We start from the raw sequence: 17,674 nt of genomic DNA, 5'->3' as shown, positions 1-17,674 counted from the left end.
GGCTTGTCCAAGATTAAATGAAAACATATCGATGAATATTAAATATCCTCAATATTCCAAGCATGCAAGAAACCACAGTGAAAAAAGACAAAACAAAACTTTGCTTACAGTGAGTTTACCTTCTAGTGAAGGAGTCAAACCATAAGCAAAACTGTAACTTAGTGGCAATAAGTGTTTTTGAAAATGTTCAGTGGAAAAAGGAAATGTTCAGTGGTTAAGAACGTGTTTAATGAGCAGAACTCATTAAACGAAGTTCTGAGGAACTCAGGAACTTCCTGAGTGAGGAAGGTAGTAGAGTAGTTTTCATTAGAAACATCAAGAAAAGCTTCTCTAAAAAGAAAGCATCCACATTCCCACAGCACCGCCTGATTGGCTCAAGTCCTGCTTGCGGGCTACAGCTGCCTCATTGATTGGCTGCAGCGTGAGGACGAGTGCAGCCTCTGATTGGCTGCGGAATGGGTGTGTAGTCGCTGATTGCCTTCAGGGTAGGCCTATCCAGTCGCTGATTGGCTGTAGAATAATCCCATCAACTGCTGATTGGCTGCAGGCTAGACACACCCATCTGAGGCGGTAGGGCATTACCAACAGAGACTCCAGGCTCCCCGCAGCCTTCCCCGCGCCGCAGAGCAAAGTCTCTTGGCGTCGCGAGCCTGTCTTAGCTTGTTGGCTCTTCTGGCAGCCGTTGAGTGCGAGATTTGCGTTGGGCCTGCCCGGACTGGGCTTACAGGAAAGCGGGGCTTCTCAGTCAGGCGGTGGGTGCCCGGTTCAGGAGTCAGGTTCGTTGGGGGTGGTGGGGGGCGACACCTTCAGGCTCCAGGGCGGCGCCTCGAGTCTCTGTTGGGGGGGGGGGGGTTAGTCAGACGCGGCCGCCTCCTGAGAGCAACCACCTGCTCTTCAGTCCGTCCGTCCGTTCATGGGGCCTGACTGCCTTCCGCCTGCCACCTGGTGGGTCACCTGGTCAGCCTCAAGGCCCCCCCGGGGGTCACCAAGCGGTCGGTTGGTAATGATCATATTAGTGCCTTTAGGAGTCCACAGGTCATTCGGTTGCAGACCAGTGAATGAGTTAATCCAATAATCCGCCTGCTCTGTAGCCGCCCTGTTAGTTCACACGCTCCCTCTGAACCAGTCCCTTAACAAGTTAATCCCCAGGTAAAGCCCTCAGTCGTTGGTCCCGTGGTTATCCCAAGTGAAAGCAGGTTAATCGGCTTCACTGTTAGTCTCCGGCATTTTCTAGAAAATCAGCTTTCCAGTCAGCCTAAGTAGGTCTGTCGTCCAAAAGTGAGAGCTTCCCTCAGCAAGTCGGGAAAGCCCTCTGGGCCGCTGGGACTCCGCCAAGGAAACGCGCAGACGCAAGAAAGTGTGCTGAGGTCCGTCTAGCCAGGAGCCCTTGGAACAAGAGCCGAAGGTAAACTGGAGAGGAGAAATGATGGGCCCAGGGAAGGGTAAAGGGGAGGAAAGTGGCTGGGATGCCTGCGTGTAAAGCCTGGCAGAAAAGAGCATCAAGGAATTAGCATTTTAGAGTTGGATGGATCACTACATCTCAAATCATAAAACCCATGGGTGTTACAGATGAGGAGACCGACGGAAAAGCAGCAGAAAATATTTGACCAAGGTTATTCAGTGATTTACTAGCAGAGCCTGGGCCAGAACCCAGACAGGGTTCCCACGTGCAAAATGGAGGTTTAAATCGGAGAAGGTTGGATATGGGCAGTGCAAAAAGGGAGCAGGTGTGGCTTTCCTCCATCTAGCTTTCTGCTCAGATGTCACTTCCTCAAAGAGGTCTTTTCTGACCACCCTATCTAAACTGTCTCCCCACTGTCCCCCATCCCATAATCCTCTATCCTATTATCCTGCATTATTTTTCTTGCATAGTACTTAATAGCTATCAAATTAGCTTGATTGCAAACTTGTTTACTGTCTGCCTTCCATACTAGAATGAGGACAGGCGCTGTCTCATTCTTGGTTACCACCTTATCCCCATGCCTGGCATAAAGGAGGTGCTCAAAATGTTGGTTGCTAGAGGGAATGAAGGAGCATGCCATCACTAGGGACTGGGCTTCTTGAAATTCATTAGTGGGAGCAGACTGTGTTTGGAAGTAGAGAGCCTCTGTAGAGTGGCAGGTAGTGAGATCAGAGAAGCAAAAGGAGAGGGCTACTACATGCAGAACTTTGACTTTTTCTCTGAGATGAGAATCACTGGAGAGTTTTGAGCAGAGAAGGGCCAGGAGCTTGCTGAAATGCTGGTAGGTTCCTTCTGGCTGCCACTGTGGGGAATAGAATGGACAGGGACTAAAGGTAGAGCACAAGGCCAGTGAGCAGGTTACTGTAGCAACCGGCTACATGGTGAGAGAGGATGGTGGCTTGGGCCAGGATGGTCACAGTGGACTGATTTGAAGTGGTGAGATTTTGAATATATTTTTAAAACAGTGCCAGGATGCCTGGGTGGCTCAGTTGATGAAGCGTCTGCCTTTGGCTCAGGTCATGATCCTGGGGTCCTAGGATCAGGTGCCACATCAGGCTCCTTGTTCAGTGGGAATCCTGCTTCTCCCTCTGCCTGCCGCTCTCCCTGCTCATGCTTGCTCTCTCTCTCTCTCTCTCTCTCTCTGACAAATTTTAAAAATCTTTAAAAAAATAAAATAAAAAATAAAAGCTGTTCCAACAGGATTTTCTGACATGGCTATGGAATTTGAGAGAAAAGAGAGTAGTCAAAAAGGACTCTAAGGTTTTGATTCTTGATTTCTTCCTAGGTACAATTTCATTTGATTTAGAGATGTGTTTCCTAAGTTTGAGGTGATTGATTTTTTTCCTTCTTCTGAGATGAGAGTAAGGATGCTTAAACTTTTAATTTTACTTTCTACACTTACCTGTTGCCTGTTGGCCAAAGAATGTAGGTAGTTTACACATTTTCTGCTCTCTTGAAAGTTGGTGTGCGGCGGTGCCTGGGTGGCTCGGTTGGTTGGGCATCTGCCTTCGGCTCAGGTCATGATCTCAGGGTCCTTCTACTCCCTGCTCAGTGGGGAATCTCTTTCTCTCTCCCTCTGCCCCCCTGCTCTGCTTGTGCTCTCTCTCTCTCTCTCTCTCTAATGAATAAATAAATCTTAGAAAGAAAAGAAGAAAGAAAGAGAGAGAGAGAAAGAAAGATAGCCAGTTGGTATGGAGAAAGAGGAACTTGAGTTTTAAATCTGTCTCTAACTACACTTGCTCAGTGCATTGAGAAAATCACTTATTTCTCCAACCTTCAGTTTCCTCTCCCATAAGGGGGAAATCATAAGACTTAATTCCTCAGAGTTTCTGGAAATAAATGAAGACTACCCAAATGAGAACAAACAAATTACTTACTCAGAGCTTGCTGTAACAAGAGAGTCAGCCACCAGCCCTTGCATTCGGCCAGTGACTCAAAGGCAGGCAGCATCATGGGAAAAAAAAGTTTCTGATAGGGTCAGATTAGAGACTGTGATCATGGCGAAGCTGAAGTTTAGCCAGTTAGAAGTGGCGGCACCTTATGTGATTGGATTGGGAGCAGATTTGACTTTTTTTTTATTGGTTCTCAGCTGGAAGCAGGGGCCCAAAATAGGGAACTTGGTACTCATTGACAAAGTTCTGAGTGTTCTGGGCCAGTTGCTGCAGAGACTGTGATTTGTGGACTTCCTGGACTTGTGACTACAAAGTGAGGCTCAGGGTCATATACGCCACATAGTTGAGGCTCAAGTTTCACATACGGTATGGCCATTGTCTGTATAGTCAGTCTCTCAGATTGTTGGGAGCAATAAATGGGATGATGTACGTGGGAAGTTGCAGGATATTAGTAGCTAAATAAATATTAGTTTAAAATATATGGAAATTTCATTATGGTCTAATTATGCAATCCTGTCTTTGTTTTCATTTACTAAGTCATCTTTATGAAAAGAATTGGTTGTAATACATGAATGCAAACTTCTGTGGCAAACAATGCCAAAGTGTATGAAATAAAACTGACAATCCTACTTCATTTTTTCTCTAATCACTGCTCTACTCATAGGTAAGTACTGGTACCAGCATATTATGTATCTTTTCGGATCTTTGTTTTATTTATGTATTACATATGAACATATAACTTATATATGAGCATATATATTTACATGTAATACACATATATAAAGCTTTTGTATAAATGACAATGATCAAATTTTCATTTACATGAAATATTTCAGACAAATAGAAAGGTGTAAAATAGTATTAGAGCATATATCTGCTACCCAACTTAAAATTTAAAGCACTGCCTCTTGTGTCTCGTTTCCCCAAATATATTTCACCCAAACTTGGAAATAACTGCTACCTTGGATTTGGCACTTATCATTTTGTGTATTAACGTATTTAACCTAGCCTGAAGAAAGGTCTGGCCTTTGCCCTTGGCTTCTGGAAGATAGTCTCTCGAAGTCCCTAGAATGTCATGCCTGATAGGATGTTTTTGTTTGCCTGGAGGCATCACACTGAATAGTCCAAAAATGTGATTAGCGGCAGGGGCTAGCCACACCAGATCATGTAATATGATTTAGAATGGGGTCTTTGGATCATATGGTATCAGCTCACCTTCATAAGGAGCTGGAGCTGGAGGGTCACCTGGGTGGCTCAGTCAGTTAGGTGGCTTTCTTCAGCTCAGGTCATGATTTAGGGTCCTGGGATCGTGCCCCATGTCAGGATCCTGGCTCACCAGGGAATATGCTTTTCCCTCTCCCTCTGCCCCTCCTGCTATTCCTGTGCACGCTCTCTCTCAAATAAATAAAATCTTTTAAAAGAAAAAGAAGCAATCGCTGGAGATGGAGACTTAAGATCAGCCACGGGGCAGTCAATCATGACCATATGATGAAGGGCCACTAAAACCTCTGGGCACCAGGCTTGGGTGAGCTTCTTTGGTTGTCATATTCCATGCATATTGTCACACATCATTACCAGGAAATGTTAGTTATACTATCCATGACAATGAAAGAGCAGCTGGAAACTCTCTGGTTGGAACTTTCCTGGACTCAGCCTATGTGATTCTTCTTTGGGCAGATTTTAATCTGAACCCTTTAGTTGCAACAAACAATAACCATGAGTGTAACAGTTTTCAGGAATTCTCTGAGTATTTCTGGTGAATTATCAAACCAAAGAGTAGTCTCAAGGACCTTAAAACTTGCAGTTGGTGTTAGAAGTGAGGGTGGTTTTAGAGACATTTGAAATCTGCAGTTGATGTCAGAAGTGAGGTCATCTTTTAGACTATTCACTAACTTCGCAGTTGACATCAGAAATTTGATTTGTGAGAACTTGGCTCAATGAAACATAAGTGTTGGGAAGCGCAAGCCCAAGGATGTGAAGTCAGGAGAGGATGAAACTTTCTTGTCCCCATAGTCAATTGTTGGCACAAAAATGCAACTGTTCTGCAAATAGTTTTAGAAGGTTAATGTTACCAATTTTTTTAAAAAAACTATATGGATCCAACTTTGTCTGGAAGAGTTGACTTACTGGATGCATAAAGAAATTCAGAATCTCAAGAAACAAGCTAACTATACAATCTTTTGGTTATTTTTATCTGTAATAGCAAAAATGAAAGTAAAGAAAAGGGCTAACACTGGGCCAAGCTTAGGCTCCGTCCAGTCTGAGCTATGGCTGCTAGCTTCACATCTGCTATTAAAGAGAAAAGCCATGTTGAAACAACAGGTAGCGAATAAAATTAGAGTGATTCACAGGAGAAAGAAGAAAGATGAAGGGGAGGGGTCCCTGGGTGGCTCAGTCAGTTAAGCATCCGGGTCTTGATTTTGGCTCAGGTATGATCTCAGGGTTGTGGGATCAAGCCCCATATTGGGCTCCATGCTCAGCTTGTCCCTTCCCCTTTACTCCTCCCCCCAGTCATGCAATCTCTCTCTTAAATAAATAAATAAAACCTTAAAAAAAAAAAAAAGGAAAGATGAAGGGAAGTGTCAAAGGAACTCATCCCAGTGGAGAGAGAAATTTTTTAAAAGATTTTATTTATTTATTTGACAGAGAGAGATCACAAGTAGGCAGAGAGGCAGGCAGAGAGAGAGGAGGAAGCAGACTCCCTGCCAAGCGGAGAGCCCAATGCGGGGCTCCATCCCAAGACCCTGAGATCATGACCTGAGCTAAAGGCAGAGGCTTAACCCACTGAGCCACGCAGTCGCCCCTGGAGAGGGAAATCTTTAAACACTTACTAAGAAATAGAGTGAACATTGATGGGGTCAAAACAAAGATCTTAGTGCAGCGCTCTTGGGAGTTTAGGTGGGTGGGGTCAGGGGGGAAAACCCCAGATGGTCTCTCAACTTTGAAGGACCTTAGTCAAGTCTTCCATAGTTACCCTGGCCAGAGGAATTTCAAAAGCCAGAAGGCAAATGTGACAATGGGACCCTAACTTCAAATTGCCTGAGGTGATGATTCCATTATCTAATCAAGATAAAGATTGGTAAAAAGATGGGGGTCCCTTGGCTCCATGCCCAACTGGAGACTCAAAGCCATAGGTACATTAGTGGTAAAATGGTCTGGAGAAGAATTTCTGGGACTCTTTAAACCAGGAGGCCCATGCATTGTGAGTCCTAGTGAGAATTATAGTTAGATTGGGAAGATATGAGAATACAAGGATTGAGGGGATTAAAATGAGGGTTTAGATGAAAAATGGAATACTTGAACAGATTTTATGTAAAGCCATTGTGTCTCCTCCTTTTTCTAAATATAAGTAGATACTGTGTCTGAAACAGGACATGTATTATGAAACAGGAGGCATGTAAATCCTCCCTTCAACCACTTTGATAGGACATGCTAAATGGGAACCAATAAACTTGTCCAAGCTCACACAGGTTATTAATTTGAAAAATATAAGATATCTGATGAAAAAAGCATGTCAGAAGCCTAGTGTTTGATTGGTTTATTTGGATTTTGGATGACACATATTCAACATTTGGGGATATGGCTAACCCCAAACCATAAAATTACTAGAATGAAGTCTTGGAGTCCTTGTGCAGACAAAAGCCAGTGAGCACCACCCAGTGGCCACTCCTGGGATTTTTTTAAATCAGAAAATTTCCATTTGAGAGACAACGAGCTGATATTGGGCTTTGATTGAACCTGCCCATAATACTAAAGGAAGTAAAATAATCCTGAAACCTAAAGTACTCATAATTATCTTCGGTAATGTTGGATAAACATGCTAATTAGGAAGGCCATGCCCAGAGGAGTTCAGTAATAAAATGGAAATGGTTTATAGAGGAACAAGCTACCAAGGGAATATGAGGAGGTCCTCAAAGTATTCACGAGCAGGTGGTCTCCCCTCACCCTTAATTTTTTTTTTAACACCTGAGGAGCTGCCAGATCCTATTGCCACTAGGGTGATAGCAGTGAATAGCTCTCGAATGACTAACAAAGAGCTGTTTGGTTTATGGAATGCTGTTGCAAGAGGAATGGTTTCCTTTGAGTGGGAAATATCAGCAATGGTATGCTAGTAAATATTTGATAACCAGATCTCCAAAGGGAAAAAGAAGCCCTGAATTGTAGCATTGCCAACTTCCACTGTGTAGACACTCTGACCGTAGACAGTTTCAAGCTACCAACTCATGATATGAAGTTAGGAAGAGATCCAGTAACACACCATTATGTAGTATTTCCATCATACAAATACAATAGATGTAAATAACCTCAAGAACACAGATAACATTGAGATGTGCTAGAAAAATTAGGCAGTAGTTTCAAGTAATTACTGCCTTTGTTTTTAATATAATTTGTGAGTTTATATAATTTAAATCATAATAATGGCTGTTTGACAACCGGCTTGCAGTATTCTTAAACACTTAATAATCAGCTTTATAAAAAAGTTGGTTTATGCAGCTTATTATTATGGATATTATTTAGAAACCAAGATATAGGTGCTAGGGATTTTTATCACTATGGATGTGTCATTGCTTCTAGGCTATTTCAATGAACAGAATATGGAACTAGAATTTGTTTTTTTCTTTTTTTCTTTTTATTTTTAAAGAAACAATACTTTTTTTTAAAAAGATTATTTATTTGACAGAGATCACAAGTAGGCAGGGAGGCAAGTGGAAGGCAGGGGTGGAAAGCAGGCTCCCTGCTGAGCAGAGAGCCCAATGAAGGACTCAATCCCAGGACCCTGAGATCATGACCTGAGCCAAAGGCAGAGGCTTTAACCCACTGAGCCACCAAGGCGCCCCTAGAATGTGTTTTTTAAAACCAAGAGTTTGTACCAATATTGCTAATTAAATTTAAACTTTACTTTCTTCTCTTAAATTATTGTATTTTATATTATTTTTCTTTCTCATTACTATGAAAATCTTTAAAACATAAGTAGTTTCAAAATTATAATACCAATACTGATAGCTTTCTTTGTCTCCCTTAAAACCCTTTGTAGGGTTTTAAAACCCTACAGCCAGAGGCCTATGTTCAAAGGTTACTTGAAATAGATATTCTTCCAGAATTGTTCTGTTATCATTGTTTTCATTTGTTTACTAGATATTGTTTGTGCTCAATTTTAGGGTTTTGCTTTCTTTTTCCCTTCTTGGTTTAAATGGCCTTTCTGAACAATAAAATATCAGTATGGTTGGGAAGGTTTTTTTCTTTGACCAGATCCGTGTCACCTGACTACCAGGATATACATGTAAGGGAACCTGGGAACATTAATATTTATTATCTTCAGTCTCTGTAATGGAGGCAACAGGGACAATGGTGCTGTAATACACGTTGAGTCAGAAGCCAGCAGGGTCTGCCCCAAAGTCTTATAGACTGGGGACACATCCCCTCATCCTGCCTTTTCCAGGAATTAATGCAGAAATGAGGGACTCATGGCCCAAAGAGGGAATGGATTCGTCTATGGTCCTCCAGTGAATCAGTGACATAGCTTACATAATTGGTGTTCAAATCCTGGGCTCTTGCTCTTAAGTCACTGCTTGTCAAAAAAGTTGGGGGAGGTGAGGATTGTTTCATAAAAAGGGAGACTGACATTTGAACATTTTATCAGTGACTATCAAAGGTCATTTTCTAAGCTCTTCTGAGGTCACAAAGGTCTGTTTGATGTAGGGTGTTGCCTGAAAGAGCTGAGTCTCAGGTAGATTCTCTTCTAAGACACTTCGTTAGTTTCCCAACAAAAGTGACCTGACCAAATGAGAGTTTGTCTTTCTCATGTAAGGAGATGGACAGAGATAGGCTGTGAGGAGCTGGTGCAGCAGTTCTACAAGGCCGTCAGGGACCATGTTCCCCAAATTGTTCTGCAAGAATGTCCTTCATGGGCGCCTGGGTGGCTCAGTGGGTTAAGCCGCTGCCTTCGGCTCAGGTCATGATCTCAGGGTCCTGGGATCGAGTCCCGCATCGGGCTCTCTGCTCAGCAGGGAGCCTGCTTCCTCCTCCCTCTCTCTCTGCCTACTTGTGATCTCTCTCTATCAAATAAATAAGTAAATAAATCTTAAAAAAAAAAAAGAATGTCCTACATGAGTGGCATTCATCCTTGTGCTTACGTCATGGCTGCCAAATGGCTGATCGACCTCTAGTATCATACCCATATTTCAGGGAAGAAGGAGAAGGAAGTGACAAGGAAGAAGGAAATGAGAATATCAAGAAAGAAAAACTTTCCCAGGAATCCCCAGCTCACTTCCACTAAAACAATGTCAGGTGCCCCATCTTAACTACAAAGGAGTCTAGACAAAGTGGTGCTTTAGCTTTCAACATTGCACCCCTAAACAAAGTTGGATTTGTTAGGAACGGGGAGCAGGATAGGTAGATGTTGTCTGGCTGCACAAAAACAAGTAACTCTAGTAGGTGGAGAAAACAGATTCTTTCCTCAAAAAACAACAAATGAAAAAACTTAGTAATTCTTAAAGGGGAGAGATTTACCCACTTCTGACTGGGTGGGCAGATCAGGAAAGGCTGCCTGCAGGAGATGGCACTGAACTCAGCTCTGAAATTGAAGTAGGATGTGAATGCGGGTGGAGCGGAGTTGCAAGAGGAAAAGCTGTGGAAGGGAGAAATCCCTGAATGACTGGAAAAGAATGATGAGGGTGAACACTGGAGAAGGCGGCATTTTCCCTTTGGCATCGAAAATGTTGGCAAAGGCACAGGGAGACAGAGAGCAAGGGTGAGGCAAATTGTGGAGAACCTCATTTACAAAACAAAGAAGTTTGGACCTTTTCTTATCAGCAGTAGGAATTCCTGTTCATTTTCGTTTTCCCAAAGGATCTGTTAAGGCTTTTCCACCCTCTCCATCCCTCACAACCCACACAGTAACTACAGCATGTCATTCTTTCCCAACCAGCATTCCAGGCTCCTCCCTGGCCACCTGGCCGGAGTTGCTCCAGTCTAGGCCATTTCTCCTATGTCCACAGTGGGTTATTCCAAACACCCAGATTGGCCCTGCCCCTCTGAGGTACACAGCCCTTCCATGAATCCCTATTAGCTTTGAGACAGAACCCAAAGACTCTGTAAATGGGCTCCTCCCAAGTGGGCTAGGACTAGGAGGGAAAGACCAGAAGAGAGAGAAGGACACGTGGCATTGGGGCCTCAGAGAGGTCGTAGGGGAGCTGGCTGTCCCTTGATGCTCTTGAACGTCTCATCCCGTGTGATTGCTGCTTCTGAGGGCGAACAGGCTTCCGGGATGACCAGAGATTAAAGCCTGTGGCTTGCTAAGAATACTTTCTGCTCTCCCATCCCCACATCCTCTTTCAGTTACTCATCTTCTCATCTTCTGAACCACACAGCTCTGATGTGAGAGCCAGCTGCAGCGAAGGCTCTAGCCCCTCCTCTTCCTGAGGACCCCTGCTGCTGCCGATGGCAGATCCCCTGCCACAGCTGGGTGAGTGGGACGAGTGAGTTCTGGAGGTGCCTGAGGCTCCAGGACTGGGGCGGCCTGGGCTGCAGGGGTATGAGAAGAGAGGACAGAAGTGTGTGGGGTACCAAATAACCAATACGGACTAGTTATCTGTGCACTGGGTTCTGGCAGGGCTGGGAGCGGCTGGGGTGAATAGCAGATTGGGCCAGAGAGCAGAGTTGGGAGTGAGGATGGGCAGTCAGCCAGGGTGGTTGAAGAGATGAGAGCATTAGGAGCTGGAAGGCCCAGGGTTAGTCAGGTTGCCCATATCTGCCAGCCACTGTCCACAGGCATGCTTTCCCAGATGTAAAAATAATCCAGAGGACAGCAGTGGGGGAGTCCCTGCAAATTCTTCATCCCCTCCAAGTGACCCAGATAAAAAATTCAAATCAAGGGCTACTGTTTAAGAGAAAATTAACCCTTTCTTCTAGTAACCTCAAACAACTCCAGTGGAAAAGTATGTGGAAACACTAAGAACTGATTCCTCATTGGAGACCTTGTAGAGAGTGACCGTTCCTTATTAACTGACAAAGTCACCAAGTGGACAATATATCCTACCTGTTCTACATAGAGTGAGGCAGGCTCAAATGTTCTTACCCAGAAAATGCCAAAACAATCTCTGCTTAGGATGAATGGTCAATCAAAGCCAAGCTGGGGCTGGGAAGAAAGAAGTCTAGAAAGGTGTTCTGTTTATTGAATGGATAACACTTTACCATATATTCAGCTAGTAACACTGTCAACCTTAGGGCATTCATTTTTACATCCATGATAGCAGGATACAGGTTCAGCGAATACCCCTATTTTCCAAACTGGAAAAGAACAAAGAGAGGTGAAGTGACTTGGCCACCAGCATCCAGACAGTCTCCTGTCAATTGATCACAGGTGGAGCTAGGAAGGAGCAGAGCCTGAAGGATGGAAGGAAGAGGAAAGTAGGAGCTGAGGCGGGGAAGTCTAGCCTGGGGCTAGGTAAGGTAAGGAGTAAGGACAGGTAAGGAGTCAGCAGTGCAGATCCTCAGAAAGTTCCCTTGCCGTTAGTCAGGTCCAGTGTTCACTTTCAGGCCAGGTGAGGAAGAGGATGAAGAGGAACTGGTCTGTGAAGCCTGACTCCTCTGGGCTTCCAGAAGGTCTTTCCAAAGCTCCTTGGGAATCACAAATAAGGAGAAGGCTGGGTCCTGGAGAAGTGGAGAAAGGAAGTCAGGATGCCTTGCTAACTGCTGACCCTCCCTCCCCACAGCACCCACCAGGCTACTCTATTCCTCTTGCTCCACGGAGAGAACTCTGCAGTGCAGCTGTTCCTTCCATGGTATCCCCACACCCTCCGTGCAGTGGTGGATGGAAGGTTCTCTTGTAGATGAGAACAACCCAGATGGCGACCTCCAGGTGACTTCCACCATAATTGCCCCCTGGGCCAACAGCATCATCAGCTTGGCGGAGAAGCCAAAAAAGAGCACGAAGCTTCTCTGTAAGGGGAAGAACCAAAATGGAACCCATGCTTTGAGCATCCTACTGATACCAAGTGAGGATAGAGGGGGCCCAGTGACTGTGTGAGGAAGAGTGAAATGGGGAGGAAGAAGAACTTTGACTCCAATTCCAAGGCCTCAGGAGAGAAGCCTTTCTCACAAACTCTCTTTTTCCAGGAAAGAGTCCTTCATCCAGCAAGACCTTCATTAACGGGCTGATCCAGGGCATTGTCTACGGAACCATTGGAACAGCGTTGATGTTCCTCTGCTTCTCCCCACTCATGTGAGTACCAGGGATAAAATTCTACCTGGCAGGCCCTGCAAGGCTGCCATGAAAAAGGAAAGACAGGACCCTTGCCCCAAAGGAGCTTAGAGTCTGGCAAGGGAAGAGGGCAACAAAATGGTCACCACAGTCCAGGGCCATCAGGACAATGCTGAGCCACATACAGGTCCCGAAGACAGAGGTTTTCAGCAAAGTTCATAAAGGAGAAAGTAAAGCAGGAAGTGGCAGCCTTGGAGAAGGCAGCGGAATCCCCAGGGTACTGTCTGAAGTGGGCCTAGGGGGGTTGAGTACTCATTTATTTGGTGGAAAGTAGTATATATGTATCCCAGAGACACATTTGAAGAATTGCCAGTGTCTTTGTGCAATGTCAGGTACATTGAGAGTGATAGGAAATGGCTAAAAATGAAGTTGAAAAGGCTTCTTGATGTTAGTTCATAAAGACTCTTGAAAGTTGGCTAAATGTATTGGCTAGAAGCCCAGAATGAGAAGGGCAGAGTTGCCAGAGGTCAGGCCAGAGAGTTTGGCAGGGGGGCCTCTGGCCAGTCCAAGTGTCTTGGACTCAATCCTCAGTTGAGAGCCATGGAACAGTGCTAAAGTGGGAAGGAAAGTTCCTAGGGGAAGGTGTCTGTATAGAAACCAAAGAGCGGGGGGCCCAGTGGCATGAAGCCAGGCCGGAAGTTGTTGCCATAGACTACACAGCAGAGAGCCAGGTTTGAGCCAGGCAAGTGATGAGGGGCAGTCAAAGAGATGGGACTTGGGACTGACTGACTATAAGGGGTGATAAGGGGAGAGGCGCAAAGCAGCAGGGCAAACTGGGGAGCTATTTTTAAAGTGTAATTAGCTGGACTTAAAAACCAATAACAATCCTTTACAGTTTGCAAAGCTCTTTCATAGCTGACCTCATCTGAGCCCCACAGCCTGATAAATAAGATCTCCCCATCTTACAGGGGATAAAACCAATTCCCGGAGAAGCTGTATGGCTTGCCCTCGATAACACAACAAGCCAGTGGTGTCACTGAGGCTCTAAACCAGAACTTCTGGTCAAGACTGGAGCCCATTGCTGGGCAGAAAGCCAGAACTAACCAGGGGAGGGGGGTGTCACTTCCTTAGAATGAAATATATCAGAATGAAGCTGACAAAGGAAGTTGCAGCAATCAAAGCAGAAAACAACCCTACAGTCAGACCAAGCCAAGAAGCCAAGATGCCTCTAAAGCCTGAAGAGCCAGGAAAATCCACAATCAGCTCATCTTCAGAGAACCAGATATTGGTGGGTATCCATTGTGTCTGGAATCTAATCTCTCAGAATGATGGCAATAAGACTCACAAAGAGAGGTACATACAGTGTTTAAAGGAATTATCCTCAATCCGACAGGGCATCTAGAATACCAGAATGTGCTGCCAGATCATCTTATAGATGATGAAAAGAAGAAGGATGAAAATTAAGAGAAATAGAGACTAATTAGAATCAGCAATGTACACACACACACACCCCTTCACACCGAATCCATATTGAGAAGGGGGTCAAAAGAGCCAACAGTGGTTGTGACATCAGAGTAGAAACCAAAGGCTTTGGTCTCTTGAGTTTTTGGCAGGCTGTGGTCAACACAGTCTGTAGATGCCACAGACCCAAGTTAGCCAGAGTGCTTGAAGAACAGCCCAAAACCAAGGTACTCTCAAAGCCAAGGTACTCTTTCATTTACCTTGGACCCCATATCCTCAGTAGGGCTTGGAAGAGACAGGCCTCACTGTTATTTACCATTTATAAGTCTTTGGGATCAGAAATGCCCTGCTGCCCTCCTTACACACTGCACTAGGAACTCATGTTCCTTTGTGGATAAACCATGCATCTTAAATTCCAACAAAATTCCTCCATGTTGGGCAATGCTGGAGTCTCGGAAATGGGTGAGACCTGGGCCCTGCCCTCAGAGAACAATCGGGCTAGTAGGAAGGTAGCCTTACAGTAACAGGGCTGAGATGGGGGTTATGGTTGCCCAGAGGAAGGAGGGACTAACCGTACCTGGGGAAGTCAGGCAGAACCTCCCAGAGGAGTCTGAGGAACACTGGGTGGGCTCCTGGTGCTGGGAATGTACATAGAGGATCAGCAGGAAAAGACAGGGTTGCGTACTCCAGCCATGAGATTCTGAGAAAAGGTAAAGCCAGTGCTTGCTCCACATTACTGTAGTTCTGTGATCAAAGAGAGAGACAGGAAATTTCCATTTTAAGATTTGGATACCTCACCTCTAGACCTGTTCCAACATCCTTCTTTCTTTGTCCTGCTCTGTAGCATCCCTTACCCTAAACTTCCAGAAAAAGCAAAATAAACTGGAACTGGAACTGATGACACCTGTGAAGACTACATGCCTACCTGGAGTCCCCACTGTCCATGGAATTATCACAGTCTACAGATTTCTCAGCAGCCCCAGAAACCCCGGAGTCTATGACAAACCCAAAGATCCCTAAAACCCCACCTGTCCCTCACATTGGTTCTCCATTGAATAGGGTTACTTTGGGACCTGGTCTTAGAACATTTGACAGCAGACTCTATGATTTGCTGTTCAGGTTAACTAGAAGAAATATGCTCTGGTCTGGGATGGTGTCAAAGGAAGGGAAAATTAATGTGAGATCATGGTCCACCTAAAAGTAGCTTTTGAGCCCCTACTGTGTGCCCAGAACCTACTGTATGATCAGGCTTTAGACCCATCATACATGGATTGAATACCAACTTCAGGGCTTAGTGGCTATATGTCTTTGGATAAGACCTTTCAACACTGCCCTGAGAGATACATGGGTGGAGAGTGAGTGAAAGGTGGTGTCCAGAGGTAGAGGTGGAGAAAAGACACAAAGTGAGTTCAAGGGCCTAGAAGGAGTCTATGCACTGGAGTTTAGATGGAAGGCTGAGTTCCTGAGGTCCCTGAATGCTAGGATAAGGCATTGGAGCTTTATCTGGTAGGATCTTAATCCTGACTCCCTTAGAATGTAAGTTCCACAAGAACAGGGATCTTGTCTTGTTTTCTGCTTGTACCAGCAGCACCTAGAATGGTTCTTAAAATATAACAGACTCTCAAAAATGTTTGATGGATAATTGAGTGAATGAATGGAGGGGTGGGTGGGTGGATTATAAGCTGTTGCAAGATTTGAAGCAAAGTAGTGGCCGGATTTGCCATGATGTGAATGGAACTAGAGGGTACTATACTAAGTGAAATAAGTCAGTCAGAGAAAGACAAATACCATATGATTTCATTCATATGTGGAATTTAAGAAACAAAACATATGAACATAGGGGAAGGGAAGGAAAAAATAAAATAAAAGTTGAGAGGGATGCAAATCATAAGAGACTGAACTCTAGCGAACAGCATTGCTGGAGGGGAGGTTGGTTGGAGAAATGGTAATTGGGTGATAGACATTAAGGAGGACACTTGATGTAATGAGCACTGGGGTTATATGCAACTAATGAATCACTAAATTCTCCCATTGAAACTAAAAAAAAAAAAAAAATAGTGGCCAGATACATAGTGAAAGATCATTCTAGGAGTAGTTATTGAAGATGTACTTAGAAGAAGACTGGAGGCAAAAAGACCACTTAGGAAGTCAGTGGAATATTTTTTGGCTAGGCTGAAAGGCAGTCATACAAGGAATGAGAACAGGAATCTGGCATGAGAGTGGGCCACAGCTGTGTACTGTTCCCCTCAGAATGGATGACATTCCCTTCTGGTGCAAGGTGCTGGCAATTTTCAGAGGCTACGAAAAGGGTCATCTCTTCCTTGGGGCATTATTTGTGTGTAAATCCAATGGTTCTCCATCCAGCACTAATGTGGTGGTTATCCTGTAGGCAAGAGCAGATATTTATATAAGCCCTCACATGTATGAACACCCTTTTGGCATGTGGTTCACACATTCCACAGAGACAGGAGCACACACTGTGCCAGATAATGAGTGAAAAAGCCAGACACTGGCCTTTCCTCCATGAAGCTCGTGGTCTACACAGGTTCACAATGAAGAAATAAATGCAAAATTGCAGCTTAAAATATTGACAAGTGCTAGGAATAAAAAGTACCTAACACTATGAGAAAATATAAGGGACCAGGGGAGGAACCTAGTTTGGATTAGAGAATTAGAGAAGGCCTCTCTGAGAAAATGACATTTGTGCTGAGGCCAAAAGGATTATTAGGGGGTCAGCAGATTCTAGGCTCTGGGATAGAAGTTTAGTGAGTCCAAGAGCCCAGAGAGGGGATCTATGCACCCGAGCCCAGATGGAAGGGTGAGATCCTGAGGTAACAGGCCTTTCAGGGCTTCAAAGGGTCTGGTGAGAAGTTTTATCCTCACTCATGGAGAGAGGGTTATTTCCTTGTGTGCTTTGTAATTTCAGAAAGCGGGCTCCTAAGGAGTGGAGAATGCCATCTAGAAGAGAAACGGGAGAGAGGAAGGGAACTAGGTTGAGAATAGGTCGGGGATAGGTTTTAAAAAAAGATTTTGACAGAGATCACAAGTAGTCGGAGAGGCAGGCAGAGAGAGAGGAGGAAGCAGGCTCCCCGCCCAGCAGAGAGCCTGATGTGGGGCCCGATCCCAGGACCCTGAAACCATGACCTGAGCCGAAGGCAGAGGCTTAACCCACTGAGCACCCCCCGTGATAAGTTTTGACAGAGAATGGAGAACTGGGTCTTCCTCAGGTCTCTTGGTCCGTTGGTGAAGGAGACTCTACTTGCAGGAAGGAAAAGGGGTACCAAGATGCCTTCTGATGGGCCCTGAGGGTCAAGCACTTGGCATTTTGTTCCTTGGTAGATGGAACATCCCATCACCTGCATGCCCACAAGTACTGGCTTGAGGGAGGAGTGTTCCTTACAGACTGCCCCACGTCTCCAGGGCCGGCAGGGGTCTCGAACCTCTGGCTCAAGATAAACGAAACACCAGTAACTCCAAGCTCTCTCAAGCGCAGGAGACCAACGGTTCTACTTCATGGTTTCTCCCTGTCCCAGCAGCCCCCCACGCGCATCCTCGGGCTCTGATTGGCTCTGGAGAGATTCGTGCACGCTTACTGGTATGCCTGAGGGGTGGGGCTTTGGGGGAGCAACATCCCCACGTGACCTCAGGCCCTTGGGA

The 17,674-nt window shown here is 45.1% G+C and overlaps 1 protein-coding gene and 1 long non-coding RNA gene across 5 annotated transcripts; one reads left to right on the top strand and one right to left on the bottom strand.

Moving 5' to 3' along the window:
- Positions 1–394: 394 nt before the first annotated feature.
- On the top strand, positions 395–15,252 carry LOC309852806 (SIGLEC family-like protein 1). 4 transcript variants are annotated; one of them, XM_082710139.1, is made up of 8 exons: positions 395–776; positions 1,235–1,405; positions 3,892–4,018; positions 10,693–10,819; positions 12,069–12,350; positions 12,472–12,577; positions 13,688–13,844; positions 14,862–15,252. In XM_082710139.1, exons 4-8 carry the CDS (start codon positions 10,795–10,797, stop codon positions 14,874–14,876), a joined length of 585 nt encoding a protein of 194 aa, XP_082566265.1. In that variant the 5' UTR covers positions 395–776; positions 1,235–1,405; positions 3,892–4,018; positions 10,693–10,794; the 3' UTR covers positions 14,877–15,252. The 4 variants fall into 4 exon arrangements, with proteins under 4 accessions (XP_082566265.1, XP_082566266.1, XP_082566264.1 ...); XM_082710140.1 differs by lacking the exon at positions 3,892–4,018 and having other exon boundaries at positions 395–752; XM_082710138.1 differs by lacking the exon at positions 3,892–4,018.
- On the bottom strand, positions 11,407–17,559 carry LOC309852828. Its single transcript, XR_014305410.1, has 3 exons — positions 17,418–17,559; positions 14,595–14,761; positions 11,407–12,006 (listed from the first exon to the last, which is right to left on the bottom strand). It is a non-coding gene; the product is annotated as an uncharacterized lncRNA (long non-coding RNA).
- Positions 17,560–17,674: the final 115 nt, after the last annotated feature.

This window comes from Mustela nivalis, assembly GCF_964662115.1.
Source record: "Mustela nivalis genome assembly, chromosome: 18".
NCBI lineage: Eukaryota > Metazoa > Chordata > Mammalia > Carnivora > Mustelidae > Mustela > Mustela nivalis.
This window is presented reverse-complemented; position numbering and strand designations above follow the sequence as displayed.

What these genes read in the sequence shown, in the direction of transcription:
- LOC309852806 (XM_082710140.1), top strand. Translation starts at nt 10,795, where the DNA reads ATGGCAGATCCCCTGCCACAGCTGG. An exon ending in GAGCATCCTACTGATACCAA is followed by an intron (nt 12,351 to 12,471) that starts GTGAGGATAGAG and finishes CTCTTTTTCCAG; the next exon opens with GAAAGAGTCCTTCATCCAGC. An exon ending in CTCTGCTTCTCCCCACTCAT is followed by an intron (nt 12,578 to 13,687) that starts GTGAGTACCAGG and finishes TCACTTCCTTAG; the next exon opens with AATGAAATATATCAGAATGA.